We start from the raw sequence: 23,339 nt of genomic DNA, 5'->3' as shown, positions 1-23,339 counted from the left end.
TCTGCTCTTCTGGAGAAGAACGTGTTTTAGAAATGAAGGAATAATGTAATTTGGAATAAGTACATTGAAGCCTTAGGTACCTCTATGAAGTCTCTTAAAAAGTATTGGTCACAGTACAACAGCATCCATTTTGAGGAATAATTTAAAAGTTTAGAGGGGAAATTTCAAAATAGTTTTCTCAAATTTAAGACACAAGTTGTTGTTGTTGTTGTTGTTGTTGTTGTTGTTGCCACGCACCGCAGCTCATGCCTTGTTTTTTGTTTTTTGCATTATTGATGTGTTTGAATTATCAACTTATGCATGTGCTCCTTTATAGTTTAATGCAGACAGGTCATCCAGTTGGTTATATTATGTACTTTTTGGTTTTCTTCTTTTCGTGTCATTGTATTATGAAAAGAAAACTAATAAAAGTCTACTTTAAAAATTGGGATTTCTGATATCCATAAAAATGTATTTCCTGTGCCATCTGAATGGTCACTAACATAAGAGTAAAACAAAAAAAATGATAAAAAGAACCAGATAGAAAATACAAGCTGGTGAAAGATTTTGTTGCATTTTTAGAAACATGGAGATGGGCGTTATTAGATAACTGACTTAGCAGGGTGGGGGAAGTTCCAGTCATCTGAGTAAACAGAGAAAACTAGCAAGCTAGTTCACCTGTAAATTCCCGAGATGGGCCGGGCATGGGAATCCCATTACACCTGTAATCCCAGCATTTTGGGAGGCCAAGGTGGGTGGATCATCTGAGGTCTGGAGTTCGAGATTAGCTTGGTCAACATGGCAAAACCTGGTCTCTACTAAAAATACAAAAAATTAGCCAGGTATGATGGCTCGTGCCTGTAGTCCTAGCTACTTGCGAGTCTGAGACACAAGAATCACTTGAACCTGGGAGGTGGAGGTTGCAGTGGGCTGACATCATGCCACTGTCCTACAGTCTGGGCAACAGAGTAAGACTCCATCTAAAAACAAAAACAAAAACAAAAAACTCCCAAGACACTGAAGACTTGGCTATAGTTGCAATAATTGTCCAGTTACAGTTATCCTTGGTTGTGTACGTGCTAAGAGAGATTCCACTACATTCTCTGTGTTCTGGATACAGTCATCTCTGTCCTGATCTATACTCACAACCCTTGCTACTCCCAACAAACAGAACCAAGTACTTCAGCCAGAATAGTAACTCTTTTTTACCTGCCGATTTACTCACATAAGGGGAGCTATTTTGTGGTTCCTACTGTGTTTCTACAGCTTTCCTGGTGAATACGTTTTTCTCTCCAGAAACCAGGACCTGTATTCTGGTGAAACTAAAGACTCTAAAAGTGAGTTCCTGGGAGTGTTGACAATGGTAAACACTTCATTTTCACCACTTGGGTCTAAGAATGATGTACGTTAGTCTGTTAGGCAAACGGGGACCCCACACCATATATAGGCAACAGTTCAGTGTTCAATGCATATACAGCATCCCAAATCCTCACAGAGATGGCTTCTAGCTAGTTTCTTAATCGAACTCTTAACGGGCTTTTTCTCTCTTCTGTCAGTCTGGCTGCTTATGGATGATCGGTTACATGGTAAAATCAGTGAATTCTGAGATCATGAGAACACTTTCTTATCTCCTTTGTCCACAAATGGGTAACATGTTCTCAGCAATGATTAAAGGATATTATGTCAATGTATCCATCACGCTGGAAGCCATCGATTGCTGGTGTAGGTGAAGGTATTTTTGGAGATAGGAGGCAAACCTGTATCAAAGTATTTATCATTTCTGATGACAAATTACTGTCACCTTCAGGGTGAAAAAGGTCTGATGTCGTCAATTTGCTGCCAGGTGATGACCATTTTCCCAGAGAATAGCATCATATTGAGTGTTCAGGCATGGCATCTGCTACTGGCAGGTTGCACACTCAGAGGTGGCAGAAGGGAGATCAGCATTGATGGCAGGGAGTCCATAACACTAGGCATAACCTGCATGCTTGTCACTACAGATGCTCTGCTCATGTGCTATCATTTGAATAGCCTTAGACTGGATAGATAGAACACAGTTCACCCTGATCACCTGGCTAGTTAAAGCCTATTCTCTTCTATATCTTTCTAGTTAGTTCCAACTCCAATAGATCTGTTCACACAAATGTTTCATAGACTACCTTGCCCAGTGTTTTCATCTTCCAGTTGGATAAAAAATCCAGGCATTCGCTGCTACCCTTGAGTCAATGTATATTGTTAATTTAGGATACTTCTCCCTATATACAAAGCAGAAAAACAGTTTGTCAGGTCTTTGTCCACTAGCACAATTTCCCTATGCTACTTACCTGTGACACTTCCTTTGTATTGCTCTGTGAAGGGCAGCTGTTCTCTACAATTGAGGTCAATGAATTGAGGTGACTTGTCTGAAAACCAGACCAAAATCAACTCCTTCTCTGTCAGTTGATTATACAATACTCCCAATGAGCCCATATATGTGAGTTGAGAGAGGGGCATTGATTTAGCATGTTACAGTGTAATAGGATCAGAATCATCCATTTGTTCATGAATTACTCTTGCCTTCTGACACACTCAGTCCCAGGTCTTACCAGTTTTGGGTGGCGTACCCTCAAGAACTTAATTAAGTCTTGTTGAATTCAATAATATCAATTTTATAATGGGTTATAGTTGAGGTTGAAAAGTTTTTTTTAATATTCTTGGTCAGTCATTCAGTATCTTTTATGCTTGTTATGCAAAAATTAGCTTGTTTTATCCTCTCTATATGAAGGGAGAGAAGTATGCCTTTAACTAGTGTCAACATTTCTATAATCAAATTGGATATAAAGTACTCAGGAAAAGGAGCAGTAATTGAGACATCATTATTTTCCATCATAAAACATGTGCTTTTAGCATGAAACAAACAAGTTAATAAAAGAGACAAAAGGTGATAGCAATTTCCACTGCAGAAATATACCTCTCAACCAAACATCTCTGCCTTCTCTGTTTAAGTTTCTCTCTTCTCCATTGTATAGAAATCTCACTACAATCATTTATATCTTGATAAACTATTTATTTTTCTAATTCTAAGTATCTGTTGATACTTTCAAATTTCCTACAATCAACTGGTTACACTTTTTATTTCCAGCCCACATAGTATCTCTGCCTTAATTTGAGCTATCTATCCTATAGTCATAATATCCTTCAAATATAAACAAATTACTGTAATTATTACGGTTCAAGAGAAAAATTGATAGTCCCCCAAATTAGAAGGGATCAACTTAGGACCAAAAAGTGATTTACAAAAATAATAATGATATGACTACAACCCCAACAGTGACAGTCTTCTTAAGATCAAGAACTCTTTCAGTGAGAGTCTTCTTAAGATCAAGGGAAAATTTTCTTTCTGTGTTCTGTCATGGTTCTGGAAGTATCTAGGTAAATTTGTGGAAAGATTTCAGCATACATATCAAAGAATTGAAAGGGAGATTACCTAGGCCATGTATACCATTTCTTACAACATAAAGCTTCTACAGTTATTGAAATATGGTACTTTCTGTTGAGTCAGGAAGAACAACTAAGTTGATCATGAGGTATAAAGAATCTAACATGTCTAATAAAGAAAACCATTAAGAAGAGCAAAAAACTGTTAGACAGTTGGCATACAGATAGGTAACTATTAGCAGGGAATTCCAGAAGTAAACATGGAGAAAAACAGGCAAACTGCAGATCTAAACCACAAGTGACACCAAGCAGCCAGGAGTACCAGAGACACAGCAGTGAAGGCAATGAGCTTTACATATCTGTTTGTACAACATGCTGCCTTTTCAGCCACATAAAACTAACTCAACATTAACCAGTGATATCTGTCCGCCCTGTCTCTTCTCCCAAAGGAACTAACCCTCATGCACCAAGACAAGATTATATTAAACCAACAATAAAAAGATAGTATTCTCTATTGATTTCCTCTAGGGCACTCCAAACTTGAAGAAGGATTTGAGATCGTCATTTATATCTTGTCATCTGTGATCAATTTCTTGCTCCATAGATTCCTCATGGCACTTTTCACTTCTGCGTTCCTCAGGGTATAAATCAGAGGGTTGAGCAAAGGTGTTCCAAGTGTATAAAACACAGCTATCATCTTATCCATGGGGAAGGTGGTGGCAGGCCGTGTGTATATAAATATGCAAGGTCCAAAGAACAAGATGACCACAATGATGTGGGAAACACAGGTGGAAAGGGCTTTCTTTCTCCCTTCAGCACTGTGGTTTCTCAGAGAATGCAAGATGACAGCATAGGAGAACATCAGCATGACAAAACTCACTGTACAAATGGCCCCACTGTTGGAAACCAGGAGTAGGTTGACCACATAGGTGTCTGAACAGGCAAGTTTCAACAACGGCTGCAAGTCACAGAAATAGTGATCGATCACATTGGGGCCACAGAAAGGCAAACTCAGGACAAGAAAAATCTGAGCTAAAGAATGCATGCAGGAACCCACCCAGGCCACAGCCACCAACACACCACACACCTGGTGGTTCATGATGGTCATGTAGTGCAGGGGTTTACAGATGGCCACATAGCGGTCAACAGCCATGAGGATAAGGATGAAGATCTCCAGGCAGCCAAAGAAATGGACTGTAAAGACTTGGGTCATGCACTCGCTGAAGGAGAAAGTTGCCTTCTTCAAAAGGGCATCAGCAATCATTCTGGGGGCTATGGAAGTAGAGAGGCAGGTATCAGACAAGGATAAGTAGAAAAGAAAGAAGTACATTGGGTTCTTAAGTGCCTGGCTGGTCTTGACGATAATAATAATTAGCAAATTATCCAACAAGGTGCACAAGTAGAGAAGCAAAAAAAGAACAAACACTATTTTCTTCCAAAACGGATCCTGTGTCAATCCAAGCAGAGTGAACTCAGTCACATTGTTATTCAGCCACATGGTTCTCATGAGCGTGGTAAAGCAGCAAGTGTGAAATGGTCTATCTGAAAGAAACAAAGGAATTAATTTGTAGTGTGCTATGTGATTTCATGGAATGTTTTATGCCAAATTAAATATTTCTTACCAGATACATTCTGTTAGTGGTTTCTTAAAAAGTCACTTCAACACTTTGTTTCATAATTTTGATGACCACTTCGTGGGGTTATTATGCGTCTCAAATGTGCTTATGAACATGATGCTTCGGTATAGCATTCTTCAAATACAAGTCTTGGTTTGCTTTGGCATCATTCTAATTAATTTCCAGTTCAATGAATGTAAATGGAAGAGGTATGGATCTACTTTAATATTAACTTCCTCTTTTTCATATTCAATTTTCAGGCCACTTTTTGCATTGTGATCATTCAACATTTAAGATATATTTGACTGCTCTTGAACTTTCATGATACAAAGACCTACACCACCACCACCCTATAAATAATATTAATACATAGTTTATACATTGCATATTCATTGTATATATTTATATAAATATGTTATTTATGAATACTTAGTATGCTCCACTTCTCTGCAAAATTTCTCCCAGATATTCTAGATTATAAAAAGTAAAACACTTATAGCCTCTAAATAATCTGTTGCTACATTGATGTGTCCTTATAATATGTAGTACTGACATATACTAATAAACAGAACTGAATGTTCTTAGAATATTGGATATCTCTTTAATATCCCTATTTCTAATTTTCCTCCTCTAATTTATTAAAAGCACCCCTAGAACACTCAGAATCCCTGAAGTTACGTTTAAATGAAATGAGGGTTGAGTATAGTATTACTACTCAATTGTTTGTTTTCACAATTCAAGTGTTTAGCTTGAATCGTGAAAACAAGAAAGCATTTTATAACCGGGGTGGTTTGAAGGGTTGATTAAACCAGATCATGTTTGTAATCCCCAGCAGGGTTTTTATTATCCAGACATCCAAAACCCACACATTCCTGGAACAGAGCAGAGATTTGGAAGAAAGAGGGTGATGTGATTTTAGAGAAGAGAGTAGATAGTAACTGCCTTCTTCATTCACTTTACTTTCTGTCCTGGAAAAGTCAATCCTTTTTCAACTTTGAAATGTTGCTTTTGCCAATCAAGATTTGTTTTTTAAAAAATAATATAGAAACAAATATTACCACAAGGCTTCTTCTTTTCAACCATTGTGGAAGACAGTGTGGCGATTCCTCAAGGCCTTAGAAATAGAAATTCCATTTGACCCAGCAATCCCATTACTGGGTATCTATCCAAAGGACTATAAATCGTTCTACTATAAGGACACATGTACACGAATGTTCATTGCAGCACTGTTTACAATAGCAAAGACCTGGAATCAACCCAAATGCCCATTGATAATAGACTGGATTGGAAAAATGTGGCACATATACACCATGGAATATTATGCAGCAATCAGAAATGATGAGTTTTTGTCGTTTGTAGGGACATGGATGAATCTGGAGAACGTCATCCTTAGCAAACTGACACAAGAACAGAAAATGAAACAATGCATATTCTCACTCATAGGTGGGTGATGAAAAATAAGAACACATGGACACAGAAAGGGGAGTACTAAACACTGGGGTCTATTGGGGGGAAAAGGGGAGGGCCAGTGGGAGGGGGAGATGGGGAGGGATAGCCTGGGGAGAAATGCCAAATGTGGGTGAAGGGGAGAAGGAAAGAAAAGCACACTGCCATGTGTGTTCCTACGCAACTGTCTTGCATGCTCTGCTCATGTACCCCAAAACCTAAAATCCAATAAAAAATTTTAAAAAAAAAAAGAAAAATTTTTTTCTTTAGATTTTTGTTGTCAAGGTAACACTAGACAGTACATATATGCAAATATAAACCAAAGTGTAATTTATTTAAATATAGTCTGGAAGCCTATGGTGTTTCTCCACATTCCCATCAATACCTTCAAAACACTGTCATGAGAGTTACAAGTTGGCCAAACAGAATACAGTAGACAAAATAGACACAAAATTCCCTATATATATATTACTTCCTCTCCCCTGATGAATTTTCTTCTCTTCACCAGATTTGAAATATCCCTTATCTTCCTCCAAATAAAAAAAAAATACTCCCAGGTAAGTGTCTGATGAAGTTATTCACTTTGGCATGCTAAAAATAAAACAGTATATATACACACACACAATCCTGTAATACACCTGTAACATTTATTTGCAAGTACAGTCCAGGGAAGGCAGAATGCAGCTCTAAAACACACACATATATATCTATATATATGCACACATTTATGTTTATCTTTGGTATCTTTGTACTCTTTGGACTCGGTAATCTTTGAAAAGTATCTTAAACTGTAAGGGAACTGGGTTGGTATTTTAATCATTACAATAAGCTCATTTTTTTCCTTTATTCATTTAAAAGGGTAATTAATCATTAAGTATTTATGCTCGAAAATGTGGTAGGTAGGCTTTGGAGGCCTGATAATATAGAAATATTTTTCATCTAATACTTTATGATTTTGACCTCTCCTTTAAGGGTATAACCTTTGGTCTGTATATCAGCAATCCCATTAGACTATTTGTTTCTAGATGGTCTCTATTGTTTACCTTATATATTTGAACATAAAGTTTTTTAGATAAATTAAGGATTATAAATATATAATGTAATTAACTTGGTAATAATTATAGGTCTTCATCAAATATTTAGTCAATAGATTAGTCAATAATCAGAGTATGTCTTTTTCCCTGGAATTCCTTTCCATTTCTACCTACATCAACTATTGTAACATTTCAAAATACAACTGCAAAATAACTACGTCTAAGCAGCCTTCATAATTGCCTCGTAATAAATCTCTGCAGCTTTCTAAAGGCTTCCCTTATTCTTTTCTCATGCTATTACATGTAATTGCTTAAAATAAATTATTTATGTGTGCCTAGCTTCCATCCTGGAATAAGAATACTGGAAAGCTATGTGTTCTCTGGATGTTATTCTCCACTGTACCAAACCCAATCTCCGTTAAAACGTAGGTGCTTAGTTTTTGTTTTGTTTTCTGTGCTATTGCTGTGCTATTTCTAATGGTGCTTAGTGTTTCCAGATTGAACATTCTCTCTTCCTTTAACAATGTATTAATAGTATCTAATTAGTACTATTCTGATGGCAAAACACATCCACATCATTGCTTATTGGAGATTTCTTTGTTTTTTTTATGTTGATTTACTTATATCTCTTTTTTTTTTTAATTTTTAATTGGATTTTAGGTTTTAGGGTACATGAGCAGAGCATGCAAGACAGTTGCGTAGGTACACACATGGCAGTGTGCTTTGCTTTTCTTCTCCCCTTCACCCACATTTGGCATTTCTCCCCAGGCTATCCCTCCCCACTTCCCCCTCCCACTGGCCCTCCCCGTTTCCCCCCAATAGACCCCAGTGTTTAGTACTCCCCTTTCTGTGTCCATGTGTTCTCATTTTTCATCACCCGCCTATGAGTGAGAATATGTGGTGTTTCATTTTCTGTTCTTGTGTCAGTTTGCTGAGGATGACGTTCTCCAGATTCATCCATGTCCCTACAAACGACACGAACTCATCATTTCTGATTGCTGCATAATATTCCATGGTGTATATGTGCCACATTTTTCCAATCCAGTCTATTATCAATGGGCATTTGGGTTGATTCCAGGTCTTTGCTATTGTAAACAGTGCTGCAATGAACATTCGTGTACATGTGTCCTTATAATAGAACGATTTATAGTCTTTTGGATATATACCCAGTAATGGGATTGCTGGGTCAAATGGAATTTCTATTTCTAAGGCCTTGAGGAATCGCCACACTGTCTTCCACAATGGTTGAACTAATTTACACTCCCACCAACAGTGTAAAAGTGTTCCTTTTTCTCCACATCCTCTCCAGCATCTGTTGTCTCCAGATTTTTTAATGATCGCCATTCTAACTGGCGTGAGATGGTATCTCAATGTGGTTTTGATTTGCATCTCTCTGATGACCAGTGACGATGAGCATTTTTTCATATGATTGTTGGCCTCATATATGTCTTCTTTCGTAAAGTATCTGTTCATATCCTTTGCCCACTTTTGAATGGGCTTGTTTGTTTTTTTCCTGTAAATCCGTTTGAGTTCTTTGTAAATTCTGGATATCAGCCCTTTGTCAGATGGGTAGACTGCGAAAATTTTTTCCCATTCTGTTGGTTGCTTATTGGAGATTTCTATGTATTATGAATGGGAGAATGGCAAATATGTTCCTCAATTAAAAAGCCAAAAAAAACCAAAAAGCCGGAGATCAATTTCAGATAACTCCGTGAATTAGCTCCATGACTTGGAGTAGAAGATGTACTCTGCAAGGCACCACACGGCTAAGAAAGACTTGGGGACTCACTCCAATAAACGTGATCATCTCAAGAATTTGTTGGGTTTTTTTCTTTATATGAATCCTTGGCTCTTAAGAGATTCAAGGAGAGCCTTAACGTTTTACATAGCCTTCTGATACTGCTGCACACTTTTGTGTATGTCTATGTGTATGACTCTACATCCATTTTCTTTGCAGAGGAGTGTTAACAGCTGTCATCAAATTCTCAAGGGAATCAGACACAAAAGTGGGTTACAATGGTCTGGAGACAAAGCATCACCAGGAATACAGCACATGTTCTTATAACTCCTGCACTCTCCACAAATCTTCAAACAAGATAAGCCAACTTTAGATGCCTAAATATATTGATCAAAACAATAGTGAACAATGTATTTATATTGGAGGTAACAGAGAATAGCTGAAAGAAAAGCAACCAGGAAGGACAGATGGGAGTGGAATCCAGGGTTAGGAGGCTCCTCCTAGGCTTCTCTGTGGTATTGCAGAGGCCACAGTGAGAAGCATTGTTTTCCTTAAAAAGTGGATGTGGAGAAATAGGAACACTTTTACACTGTTGGGAGTGCAAATTAGTTCAACCATTGAGGAAGACAGTGTGACGATTCCTCAAGGACCTAGAAATAGAAATACCATTTGACCCAGCAATCCCATTACTGGGTATATACCCAAAGAATTATAAATTGTTCTATTATAAAGACACATGCACACCTATATTCATTGCAGCACTGTTTACAATAGCAAAGACCTGGAACCAACCCAAATGTCCATAACAATAAACTGGATAAAGGAAAATGTGGCACATATCTACCATGGCAGCCATAAAAAATGATGAGTTCATGTCCTTCATAGGGACATGGGTGAATCTGGAAACCTTCATTCTCAGCAAACTGACACAAGAACAGAAAACCAAACACCACATGTTCTCACTCATAGGCGGCTGTTGAACAATTAGAACACATGGACGCCGACTGCAGTGGCTCAAGCCTGTAATCCCAGCACTTTGGGAGGCCGAGGAGGGTAGATCCCGAGATCAAGAGATCGAGACCATCTTGGTCAACATGGTGAAACCCCGTCTCTACTAAAAATACAAAAAAAATTAGCTGGGCATGGTGGCATGTGCCTGTAATCCCAGCTACTAAGGAGGCTGAGGCAGGAGAATTGCTTGAACCCAGGAGGCGGAGGTTATGGTGAGCCAAGATCACACCATTGCACTCCAGCCTGGGTAACAAGAGCGAAACTCCATCTCAAAAAAAAAAAAAAAAAGAACACATGGACACAGGGAAGAGAGCATCACAAACTGCGGTCAGTTGGGGGGTGCTAGCAGAGGGACAGCAGGGGCTGGGGAGGCTGGGGAGGGAAAACGTGGGGAGAAATACCAGATATAGGTGACAAGGGGATGAAGGCAGCAAACCACCTTGCCATGCATGTACCTATGCAACAATCCTGCATGATCTACACATGTACCCCAGAACCTAAAGTACAATAAAATAAATAAATAAAAGGGCTGGGCGCGGTGGCTCAAGCCTGTAATCCCAGCACTTTGGGAGGCCGAGGTGGGTGGATCACGAGGTCAAGAGATCGAGACCATCCCGGTCAACATGGTGAAACCCGGTCTCTACTAAAAATACAAAAAATTAGCTGGGCGTGGTGGCGCGTGCCTGTAATCCCGTCTACTCGGGAGGCTGAGGCAGGAGAATTGCCTGAACCCAGGAGGCGGAGGTTGCAGTGAGCCGAGATCACGCCATTGCACTCCAGCTTGGGTAACAAGAGCGAAAACTCCATCTCAAAAAATAATAATAATAATAAAATATATAAATAAAAATAAATAAAATAAAGCAGAAAAAAAAGAAATCTCTTAAACCACCCAACTCTCCCTAAATCAGTTATACTTGACTTCTATATTTAAGAGAATCTCTATCCTCACTAATATCTTTGCATAATTTATCATTCTCTGCAGTAAATAAAACAGGTTGTCCCAAGCTGCTGTATCCTCCAAATTCTTAAATCCAAGTGTATTATAATCTACTCTCCTTGAGTTCCTGCCCATATATAACTGAGTCTCATGATTTCTGCTATCCAATCAAGGAATGCCCTTCCAAACGACCTGGCCATAGAATCAAATTATAACGTTTAATATGCATTATCTATGCTTCCTATATCTGGTTGCCCCAGATGTCCCTATACATGTCCCTTTCCAAATCATACTACACAGAGAGCATGAGCATTCTGGTGGGGCAAGGATAGATAAGATGACATGTGGAAAGAGGTTGGGCAAAGGAGGGAAGATTTTTTTTACCCAAAGTATTTTGAGCAATGTCCCTACCACATATATATCCTATTATCTTTCCCTTTGATATATAAATTTTAGCCTCCACGTTTTCATGCTTACTCTGAACATTTTCTGAGGATTATTTAACTTTTTATACTAAATCTCAGATGTGTACCAATTTCAAATTATATTCTTATCATATTTTCAAAACAAGCCAGTAGTAACACTTCAATGCTGTGATAGACAATATTGTCTTCAAATCTGTCATTTGGAGATGAAAAATCTGGTATTCTCCAAAAACTTTGTCAAGGTTACTTTCTCTATTAACCTTTTCTCTAATTCTTTATCAGACATAATCTCTTCCAAGCTTCTAGGACCTGTCAACTCTTAGTGAAGACTTATCTTGCCCCAGTGGCTTGCATTTTTAAAAAACAGTGAATATTTATTTACCCTGCCATCTCAAGAAATTGTAATAAAACTTAAGACATGAAATGCATCCTTTACTCCCCACACAATCATGACTTTTCACGTGCCTGGTGCTCATAAAATATTTGTTGAGTTCAAAAGATCATTTTATTCCAGAGAAAATTTCATTCTACTTAGTTCCTATATTAACAGTAAATTTTAGAAATTTAGGTTTTTTTTCTCTCTTTCAGAGAATGTGAGAACTGCATGGTTATGAGACATATAAAAACATATTTATAAATTATTGTGAATTAATCTGTAATGATAACTCTCTGAGCTCCCAAAGATGGAAATAATCTTACCTGGTAGAAGAGTCTCTTAGTGTTGTCTGTCCATTCCTTTTTGAAACTAGCCTTCCTGTAAATTTTTTTTAAATGTTTCTTTCTGCAACCTTGAGAGAATAGTTTAATGCATAATGACATAAGAGATTAGCGTCCTAGAGTGAATTATTCCCTAAAGAGTCCCTTCTTTTGCTAACCAGATGTAACTTTGTTTTTTTCTATTTAGCTTATAGTAAGTTAATCCTTCTCATATCCAGTAGCCACATATGAACAAGGGTGTGGAGGTGTTAGGTACCTCAGGCACACCAAAGGTACGGGTGAAAAAGAGGAGAAATAAAATGGGTGCTGGAGAGGGTAACAGAAAACAAGAAGGATCAAAAATAATGTCACTGGTTTTTGTTTTGTTTTTGTTTTTGGGGGGACAGAGTTTCGCTCTTATTGCCCAGGCTGCAGTGCAGTGGCGCAATCTCGGCTCACCGCAACCTCCGCCTCCTGAGTTCAAGCAATTCTCCTGCCTCAACCTCGCGAGTAGCTGAGATTACAGGCGCGCGCCACCACGCCAGCTAATTTTTGTATTTTTAGTAGAGACGGGGGTTTCACCATATTGACCAGGATGTTCTCGATCTCTTGACCTCGTGATCCATCCACCTCGGTCTCCCAAAGTGCTAGAATTATAGGAGTGAGTCACCGCACCCGGCCGGTTACTGGTTTTAAAAAAGTGGATCAGCAAGACATCAACTCTGCTCTCACCCAGTGCCCTAAGCCACCATTCCCTGCATTAGGAAACAAACTTTTAACTCTCCTATAACACACCTGTAACATATATTTGCAAGTGCACACAGGGAAGGCAGTGTGCAGCTCTGAAACTAGAGATTCTCTTCTGTGGGCTACTGACAGTCCGCACCAAAGAACCACATATTTATAGCCAGTGGTCTGAGGATTGATATGTGTGATGAGCACCAAATCTCGCATTTTTTCAAATTTATTTCCATTTGATTTACTAACTCATGTTAGTAAAAACATTTATTAAGAAATAAATTGTATTGAATTAATATTATTTCACCAAATATTTATCAGATACATTTTATATATCAGGCTCTGTTCTTGCCACTTTACATAAGTTATATCTTTAAATTCACATAATTATTCTATGATATGGGTGTTAACAATGACATTTCACATGAGGGAAACCCAAAACTCACAGAAATTAAGCAGCTTGCCCAGGTTACATATTTAGTAAGTTCAGTATTAAAGTTTATACTAATGACTGTTTTATCCTGTGATTTTTCCCTCTTTCCACACATTTTCCTTACACTACGCTAAACTGAAGACCAGAGAGTACTAGAAAGTGATAATGATGAAAGACATTTCATCATGAATGGCATTTCGTTATCATTTCATGACTAATAGTACCTCAGATTGAGGATCTTAGAATTAAAGCAAGGTAATAGGGACAGGTTGAAATTCAGGTAGCCATGGGATTGACAAGTGAAAATGTTCAGTAGACAGTTGATCTTTTTTAAGTATGAATATCAAGTCAGTACTGCAGAACTGGATTTTGAAATTATTATTTGTGAATGACAGTGAGAATTACCAGTTTGTGTGCAGTCACCCCCACCCCCCCCCCAAAAAAAACAGGTAGAGAGATTACAGAATGAAGCCAACAACAAGATATTGGGTTATCCAAACACATGAAAGAATCCCTGAAGGATCTCAAGATGCATGTTCAAAGAATCATGGTAAAGTCATGAAAGAATAGCCATCTGGAATCCAAAGGAGTAGGCTTTCAGAACATGAGCTCTAGAACCATGAGCTCACACACAAGTCCTGACTGAAGTGATTAACGACTAAAGAACATTAAAAGAGAAAAAGTTTACATAAGGATAGAAACTATGGGAAAATCCTTATTTCTTTTTTAGCAAGTTTTATAAATTATAAGCACTTATTGAAGGTAGGGATCTTGACTAGCTTGTTCTCCACCATAGCTACCACAGTGAGCAATTGTAAACCACCATTTCTAGTATACAATTAATAATCAACAGTTTAGTAAGCGAATGAATAATAAAACAAATGAAGCCAAATTGAAAAAGAATTTGACTAGCAATGTTACATTTTTCTTCTATTTGGGGACATTGTTGGGTAACTTGTTGATCATTAATGCAACTGAGGCCCATTTCTTTTTCTCCGCTTGAGTTTACACCAACTCTTCTTTTACACGGAGCATCTTCCAGAGATCAGTCTTCTTTCCTCCCTGTCACAGAGAGCATGGGCAAAGCTCTACCCTTACTCAAGAGTTGTGTGTCTTTGGAAGTTCCCATTGTTTGTATACATTGGAACCTGAGGTGTAGACAATTATTTCTCACATTTGAGTACCTGGCTAGGGACTTTTAAATAGAGATGCTCTGAAGATCAGCTTTGGCCCCGGAATTCAGCCAAAATTATCTATCAGCTTAGACTTCATCATTTGAAAGGCTGAAGAGCTAAATGCCTACATCAGTGTCATTTCTGTTGTCTGTCTTTCGGGGATACGACTGCATAGATCATATGTCCAATCTGCATAATAGTACCATTATAAATTAGTTTTGGAAATGGGTCATTGTCAATATATGAATATCCACTTTCAAATATTGACGAACATTACAGATGTAACTTGGAGAGAGTATCTCCTTCATTTTTGTCTCACTTTGGTTTCCTTTTGGATATCAAACACTAACCAGATTGACATTTGTATAATATAAATAGTAATAATACAAACCTCTTTCCAAAAGTGAACACAGGCATGACAACCACAGCTGCAACTGATGCTAAATCATTTCAGTAGCAAGCATGAATAGGGTCACTATTAGGTGACCAAAGCAAAATGAAATTGTGTGGTTTTTTTCCTTTCTTCATTTTTTTTAACATATCACAATCATTGCTGATGAATAGAATTCTTTCTTATTTTCATATCTCAAACATTAATAAAAGCATCTGATAGTTCTATAATATTTTTGTGTGTGGCACACACACATATAATCTCTTAAGATATATGAAATTTATATATATGCATTTTTTAATTTCAATAGCTTTAAGGGTACAGATGGTTTTTGGTTCATGAATCGTATATTGATGGAGTCTAGGATTTTAGCGTACACATCACCTAAGTAGTGTACCTTGTACCCAAACGGTAGTTTTTAATCCCTCACCCTGCCATCTACCCTCCCCACTTCTGAATCTCCAGAGTTCGTTATACCACTCTGTATGTCTTTGTGTGGCCATAGCTTATAGCTCCAACTTAAATGGGAGAAAATGCGGTATTTGGTTTTCCATTCCTGAGTTACTTCACTTAAAATGATTTCCTCCAGTTTTATTCCAGTTGCTGCAAAAGATATTATTTTTTAGGAATTAGTGGTTTTCCATGGTGTGTGTGTGTGTACATATAAATACATATATGTACACACACATACATGCACACATCACATATATACATATATGTGTGTGCATGCATGTGTGTGTATATATACCACATTTTCTTTATCCACTCAGTTGATGGACACTTAGATTCAGTCCATATTTTTTTTTGCAATTGTGAACTGTGTTGCAATGAACATATGTGTGTAGGTATCTTTTTGATACAATGACTTTTTTTCCTTTGCATTGTATCTTTTTGATACAATGATTTTTTTTTCCTTGCAGATATTAAGTAGTGAGATTGCTGGATCAAATGGTAGATCTGCTCTTAGTGCTTAATCTCTGTAATGTTTTCCATAAAGATTGTACTAATTTACATTCCTACCAACAATGTATAATTTTCTTTTCACCACATCCACACCAATATCTACTGTTTTTTGATTTTTTAATTATCACCATTCTGGCTGGAGTAAGGGAGTGTCTCACGATGGTTCTGATTTGCATTTCCCTGATGATTAGTGCTGTGGAGCATTTTTTCATGCTTGTTGGCCATTTATATATATCCTCCTTTGTGAAATATCTGTTCGTGTCATTTCCCCACTTTTCAATGGGTTCATTTTTTTTCTGGTTGGTTTGTTTGAGTTTTTGGTCTTTGTCTCCTTTTAACTTTGTTGGTTTAGGGTCTGTTTTATTGGAGACTAGGATTGTAGCCCCTGGTTTTGTTTTGGTTTTTTTTTTTCCTCTCTATTTGCTTGGAAAATCTTCGTCCATTCCTTTATTTTGAGTCTATGTGCATCTTTGCACATGAGATGGGTCTCCTGAATACAGCACACAGATGATTTTTTACTTTTTATCCAGTTTGCCAGTCTGTGTCTTTTGATTGGGGCATTTAATCCATTTACACTTAACATTAATATTATTATGTGTAAATTTGATCCTGCCATTTTGTTTTTGGTTGGATGTTTTGCCCTTTGGTTGGCAGTTTCTTCATTGTGTCTTTAGTCTTTACCATTTGGTTCTTTTTTGCAGTGACTGGTACTGTTCGTTCCTTTCCGTGTTTAGTGCTTCCTTCTGGAGCTCTTCCCACTTTTTTATTTATATTCATTTGCAAAATTTTTTAACTCATAGTCTCTTTTAGATTTATATTTATCCAATAACATTTAGTAAGATCATACTGGGTGACTGGGAATGTTCTAATAATTGGGTTAACACACCAATGAATAAACATAATCTCTGCCTTGACAAGGATTACAAGCTTTTAGGGAAAACAGAAGATAAAAGCTAAATAAATCTTTAAAGCTTAATTTGTGATCATTAGTAATAGGGATATGATTCGTATGTGAAATTAGAAAATAACTGAAGGGAATTACCAAAGAACATCACCAGGAAAGACTCTTCTGAGGAGGCAGCAGTCCATCTGAAGATAGAAAACAATGACAGGGAGCCAGCCAAGCAAAGGCTCTGGGAAAGATCACTGTGGTAGAGAGAGAAAAACAAAATCCCTAAACTGGGAAAGGCTCCGAGTAGTCAAACTGGGTTTGTTTTGTTTTGTTTTGTTTTGTTTTTAATTGTGTCTAGAGCCTTGTGAGAAAGGGGATGGAATACAAAATGTGCTGGTGTAGTAGACTAGACGTGTAGGCAATACCCTGATTATGCAGGACACTGTGTTATCTTGGCCTGTTGCATGTGCTTAAAAATGCCTCTGGGATGGGTGTGGTGGCTCATGCCTGTAATCCCAGATTGCTCAAGTTCAGGAGTTTGAGACCAGCTTGGGCAACATGGTGAAACCCTGTCTCTACTAAAAATACAAAAAAAATTAGCTAGATGTTGTGGCACATGGCCTGTAGTCTCAGCTACTCAGGGGCTGATGCAGGAGAATTGCTTGAACTTGGGATGTTGAGGCTGAAGTGAGACCTGATTGTGCCACTACACTCCAGTTTGGGGGACAGAGTGAGACCCTGTCTCTAAAACAACAAAATTTTAAAAATGCCTCTGGTTCCCATGTACCCAGTGGATTTCAGGGAATGAAGAGAGTAAAACCTTACTGGCCTTGCATTAAAATTTATTCTTTGGGAGGCCAAGGCAGGTGGATCCCGAGGTCAAGAGATTGAGACCATCCTGGTCAACATGGTGAAACCCCATCTCTACTAAAAATACAAAAACTTAGCTGGGCATGGTGGTGCATGCCTGTAATCTCAGCTACTCAGGAGGCTGAGGCAGGAGAATTGCCTGAACCCAGGAGGCGGAGGTTGCTTTGAGCCAAGATCGCACCATTGCACTCCAGCCTGGGTAACAAGAGCGAAACTCTGTCTCAAAAAAAAAAAAAAAAAAGTTTATTCTTAGCATGCAAGCCAGTGACCCCCCTGTTTCATCCAGTTTCCTTATGGCATTTTTTTTTTTTTTTTTTTTTGAGACAGAGTCTTGCTCTGTTACCAGGCTGGAGTGCAGTGGTGCAATCTCGGCTCACTGCAACCTCCGCCTCCTGGGTTCAAGCGATTCTTCTGCCTCAGCCTCCCAAGTAGCTGGGACCACAGGCCCATGCCACCACACCCAGCTAATTTTTGTATTTTTAGTAGAGACGGGGTTTCACCATGTTGGCCAGGATGGTCTCAATCTCTTGACCTCGTGATCTGCCCACCTTGGCCTCCCAAAGTTCTGGGATTACAGGCGTGAGCCACCACGCCCGGCCTGTGGCATTTTTTACCTTGGTGTTCCTCAGGGTGTAGATCAGGGGATTTAACATGGGTGCCACAATAGTAAAGCCATTGCCTTGTCTGTGGGGTAAGTGATCACAGGTCTCGTGTACAAGAAAATACATGGCACAAAGAACCAGATAACCACCATGAGGTGGGAGCCACAGTTGGAGAGGACTTTGCGTCAACCGTCAGAGCTACAACACTTCAGGGAGCATAAGATGACCATGTAGTAAGCAATTAGGATAAGGAAGATAGCCATATACATCACTCCACCGTTGAGAATAACCAAGAGACCAGAATGTGGGTGTCCATGTAGAGAAGTTTCAACAATGGAAACAAATCACACATAAAATGGTCAGTGATATTTTATGGGCCACAGAAGGGTATCTGATACATGAAAAGAAGCTGTATTGTGACATGTATGGATCCTCCCACCCGAGCTCCTACCACAAACAGCAGCACACCTGTAGACTCATGATGGTTGTGTAGTGCAGGGGCTTACAGATGGCCACATAACAGTCATAGGCCATTACAGTGAGAAGGCTAATCCTCATACCACCAAAAAAATGCTCTGCAGAGAGCTGAGTCATGCAGCCTTCAAGGGAGATGGTAGTCTTCTCAGAGAAGGGGTCCACAGTCATCTTAGGGGCAATGACGGAAGAGTAGGTGCCATCCACGACAGACAAGGAAGTAAGGAAGAAGTACATAGGTGACCTCAGACTCCAACTTGCATCCAGAGTCACTACAATGAATAGATTTTCTTCCCCCCACACTGTGGTCACATACATGGCTAGAAACAAAGCAGAGAATATATTCCTTAGTTCTGGATTTTTTGTAATGCCCAAAAGAATGAATTCAGTCACATTATTTGAAGTCCCCATTTAAGAGAGGCTGATGAAAGCATATTGTTCTGAGCTGAAAATCTGTAAAAACAGCATTATTTTTAACTAGTAATCAATAGGTATGTTGGGCGTCCTTTGTACTCTGTCCCACATCCTCTTAACCTACCTTTTTTCTTTAGTTGTTGCTACAGAAAACAGCTGCTAAGAATTAAAACCTTGTAGCAGCAGCAGCTTCATCCTACTGATCCCACAATGATGCCTCCTTTGACTAGTGCAACTCTTGTATTCTGCTGTGGTGCTTGCTGCTGTGACACACAGGAGACTCTGCCTTATCCTTCTGGTGCATACCCACACCTGAAAATATGAAGGGAATAACACTCTTAGAGAAACTCTTGGCCATCAGTAACTAGGAGCCAACTGATAAATGGTAATCAACTTAACGCCATCTTGTATTAACATTCTTTCTTCCCCTGTTTCACTCTCCCCAGTGCCTTCATTCTGTTTCCTGAAATAAACTCTTTATATATAAGACCTTCTGTTAACCTTTGCTTTTAGGTAACTTCAAGCTAGGATGCTGACTTTCATTTCATTAACACACCCAAGAAAAGATGATATAAATTTTCGCTTATTTATTTCATACATTTATTGAGCACCTGCGACACACTAGCTGAGAGCTGGCTGAAGAGTCGTGTAGGCTCTTGATGGCATTAATAGAACATCATCAAATTCACAGCATAGTTCATGTCCCAAAGGTTATTCACTTGTTAATGACTATACTCTTTTCATCTACATGTCTTTTTTCTAAATTTGAATTATTATTGTCATCATTATTACATATTTCTGATATTCAGTGAGTCCCTACTATGTCTCAGTCAGTGGAATATCCTGTGAGATATTCTTAAATATTCAATAGAGGCTTAGAGAGGTAAAAAAAAGTGACACCTATTTCCCACAACTAGTAAACACTGAAGTGAAATTCAAATCCAGCTTTTCCTGATTCCAAGATTCATACTAACAACAATCTTTATTGCTTATTTTGATAATGCTCAATGTGGATGAAATGTTGTTCTTCATAATATAATTTCATTTTTGTAACAATCCAGTAAGATAGATTTATGCTTCTTGGGATTGTTTTACTCAACATGTCTGTAATAAAATCCAATGACAATCCCACAATTAAGAGCATATTCTCATCACATATATGTATATTGGAATACGTATGTTCCAATCCTGAAACTAGAAATGACAATGATTAAGTTTTCAAGTATTCTAATCATTGTCCAGATATTCTTATGAAAGAAAATGTCTTAAGCCTCTTTCTGTATTCCAAGAAGACTCAGATCTACAACTTAGCTAAGACCATCCCTGCACATGAGTCTAAATCAGTCTAAATCATTCTGTGGATTATGTAAATCCATGTCACTACTCCTTCATAACTCACTTTCTCACTTCCAGTTTTCCTTATGAAAGGCTGCTACCAGATGAAACAAAAGATTCTAAAGAATAATCAAAATATCAATTAAAAACTCTTTTATTTTGTACTCACTTTATACTATCAAGGAACTGGGTCTGTTACATGCATAACTGCATTTACTTTTCATATCATACAAGACATACACTATCACAGATTTCATCTTCAGGATGAGGAAACTGAGGCTTGGAGATGTTAAACATCTCACCTAAGATGAGTGGGAATTGTGAATTCAATTCAGCTCATCTTGAAGCACAAGTTCTGAATCTTTATGCTGTATCTCTGAAGAAGTGAACAGCAGCTTCAGCTGGCTAAATGCAATTGCTAGCACAGCCAGATGACATGGTAAAGGAAGTGTTTCATAAGTAGCAAGTTTATCTTTGTTAAAGACACTTAAATAAAGGCTGTGTGCCACTTGGTTAGAATATATTAGAGACCATTGCTTTAAATGGAGATGTAAACTCTGTTCTCCAAGACTTTTTTAAATACCTAGAGTATTTAAAAATACATTCTTAGTATTCTACACTTTACTAAATAGACAGCTGCCAAAACATTCTTTGCAGATCAACAGTGTGGACTAACCCCAACCTCTCCCACCTGCAGTCCCAAGAACTTCTAAAGTCTTGAATAGTTCTAGAGAAATAGAGAGAACACAATCCTGAAAATCAGTGCAACTGGATTTCATTTCCTTGTTGTCCATCTATTTCCTAGAACATGTTGTTACATTACTTACTACTCTGGGCCTCAATTTATTTGCTTGTGTGCAATATGGGGTGGTTGTAATAGATGAATAGAATGCTAGGAATTCAAAGAAGCTGTCTCAGGGACTTTGTCCTTTCCAAACACAGCAGCTTGCTTCTTACCTGTGTTAAGCATTTATACTTCCAAGTAAGATTTTCTTTGAGCAATCTCAAGACCTAAAATATTTTAAAACAGTGTGCACTCGATAATTATTATAATAATGCCCTTTCTGCCTTAAAATCTGTGAATCTATTACATTTTACTTGACTACTAATACACATCTTCACTTCTCAGCCTGACATCCAAGCCTCTTCTGAATAGTAATTAGCCTCTGTTTTTCTAGTCTTCCTCTACTGCAGTCAGACCCATCTCTTACTGCCAGAACCTTAGCCTGTTTTGTACATTAGAAAAGTTCACAGGTTTAGAGGGATCAAACTTAGCTTTCTGACCCAATCGGGCCACTTGCTGACAACAAAAACTTCAAACCCTGAGAAAATAAAACACTGCAATCATAACTACAGTCAATGTGCAAAGTACGCACTATTTCAGGGCACCGTGCTAAGATCTATGTTATTTTTTCTTTTAATTCTCACAAAAGCCATATAAGATAGACCCTATTGTTATCCTTACTTTCTGCTGCAGTGGATAGGTTTGGGTAACTAGTGAAACTGATTAAGCCAGTGGGTGAGTATGTCACCAAGTTCACAGTTACTAACCTCTGTGCTCCATAACCTCTCCAAGAATTTTATGTCAGCCTCACAGCACTTTCAGAAGAATTAAAGGAAGTAAGAAGCATAAGAATGTTTGAAGAGCACTTTTCAGATATTCATCATGATTATTTTCCATTCGTATAAGCTCTCGACCTCCTGCTGCCTCTGCCCTCTGTTAACAAGTGCATTACCCCTTCACCTTCATGCCTCACTTCCTCCCCAGTGTCCACCTTCATTGTGGATATTCATTACATGCACCTGTAGAGGTTGAATATTGGCAATAATTAAACTATCTTTATTGTTAATGTTTTTAATGTCATGTTGGCTTTATCTTCTTAAGGGTATGCTTCAGGATGGATAATGTATTCTCTCTCCATCACATTTCTAGTGCTGAGCTGTATACATACTTGTCATTTAATTAAATTCAATTAAATCTATGCAATTTATTTCATCCAAGGAAAACCACATTGAGCCACGGGGCACAAGCAATGGTAATGCCAGTCTCTGCCTCCAGGAATGAAAGAACAACCAACCTCTGACATCTTTACCATTTCCATTTCTAGGCATGCTTCAGCCAAACTCAAGAGATGAAACATAACTTAGACATCCAGTTTAGTATTGAATCTGCCATCAAATCCTCTTTGTAATAGAGATGGTCCCTGACTTATAATGACTCGACTTACAGTGTTTTGACTTTACAATGGTGCAAAAGCATTACACATTCAGCAGAAGTAATACTTTGAATTTTGATCTTTTCCCAGGCAAGTGATGCGAGTTTTACAACACCCTCTCGCAAGGCTGAGCAGAAACAGAGATTGGCAGCTCTCAGTCGACCATGCTGGTAAAGAACGAAAACTCTACAGTGTACTGCATTGCCAGTGTTTTTGTTTGTTTTGCTTTGCTTTGTTTTTGAGAGACGGTCTTACTATCTCCCAGCTGGAGTGAAGTGGCACAATCACTGTTCAAGGCAGACTTGACAACCTGGGTTTCAGCAATCCTCCCATCTCAGCCTCCCAAGTAGCTGGGATCACAGGCATACACCACCACACCCAGCTACTTTTTTGTATTTTTTTGTAGAGACAGGGTTTTGCCCTGTTACCCAGAATGGCCTTAAACTCCTAGGCTCAAGAGATCCACCTGCCTTAGCCTTCCAAAGTGTTGGGATTATAAGCTTGAACCACCATGCCCGGCCATCAGTGTCTTTTGAT

The 23,339-nt window shown here is 38.3% G+C and overlaps 1 protein-coding gene and 1 pseudogene across 1 annotated transcript; both read right to left on the bottom strand.

The window, feature by feature from the left end:
• Positions 1-2,820: 2,820 nt before the first annotated feature.
• OR4C16 (olfactory receptor, family 4, subfamily C, member 16) lies at positions 2,821-4,936 on the bottom strand. The gene has a single exon (XM_017978538.5). It carries the CDS (start codon positions 4,901-4,903, stop codon positions 3,962-3,964), a length of 942 nt encoding a protein of 313 aa, XP_017834027.1. The 5' UTR covers positions 4,904-4,936; the 3' UTR covers positions 2,821-3,961.
• A 9,539-nt stretch (positions 4,937-14,475) lies between these two features.
• LOC108593926 (olfactory receptor 4C6-like) lies at positions 14,476-19,248 on the bottom strand (annotated as a pseudogene).
• Positions 19,249-23,339: the final 4,091 nt, after the last annotated feature.

The sequence above is a fragment of the Callithrix jacchus genome, chromosome 10, assembly GCF_049354715.1.
Source record: "Callithrix jacchus isolate 240 chromosome 10, calJac240_pri, whole genome shotgun sequence".
In the NCBI taxonomy this organism is placed as follows: Eukaryota; Metazoa; Chordata; class Mammalia; order Primates; family Cebidae; genus Callithrix; species Callithrix jacchus.
This window is presented reverse-complemented; position numbering and strand designations above follow the sequence as displayed.

Coding starts and splice junctions, on each gene's coding strand:
- OR4C16 (XM_017978538.5), bottom strand. CDS start 4,903: ATGAGAACCATGTGGCTGAATAACAATGTGACTGAGTTCACTCTGCTT.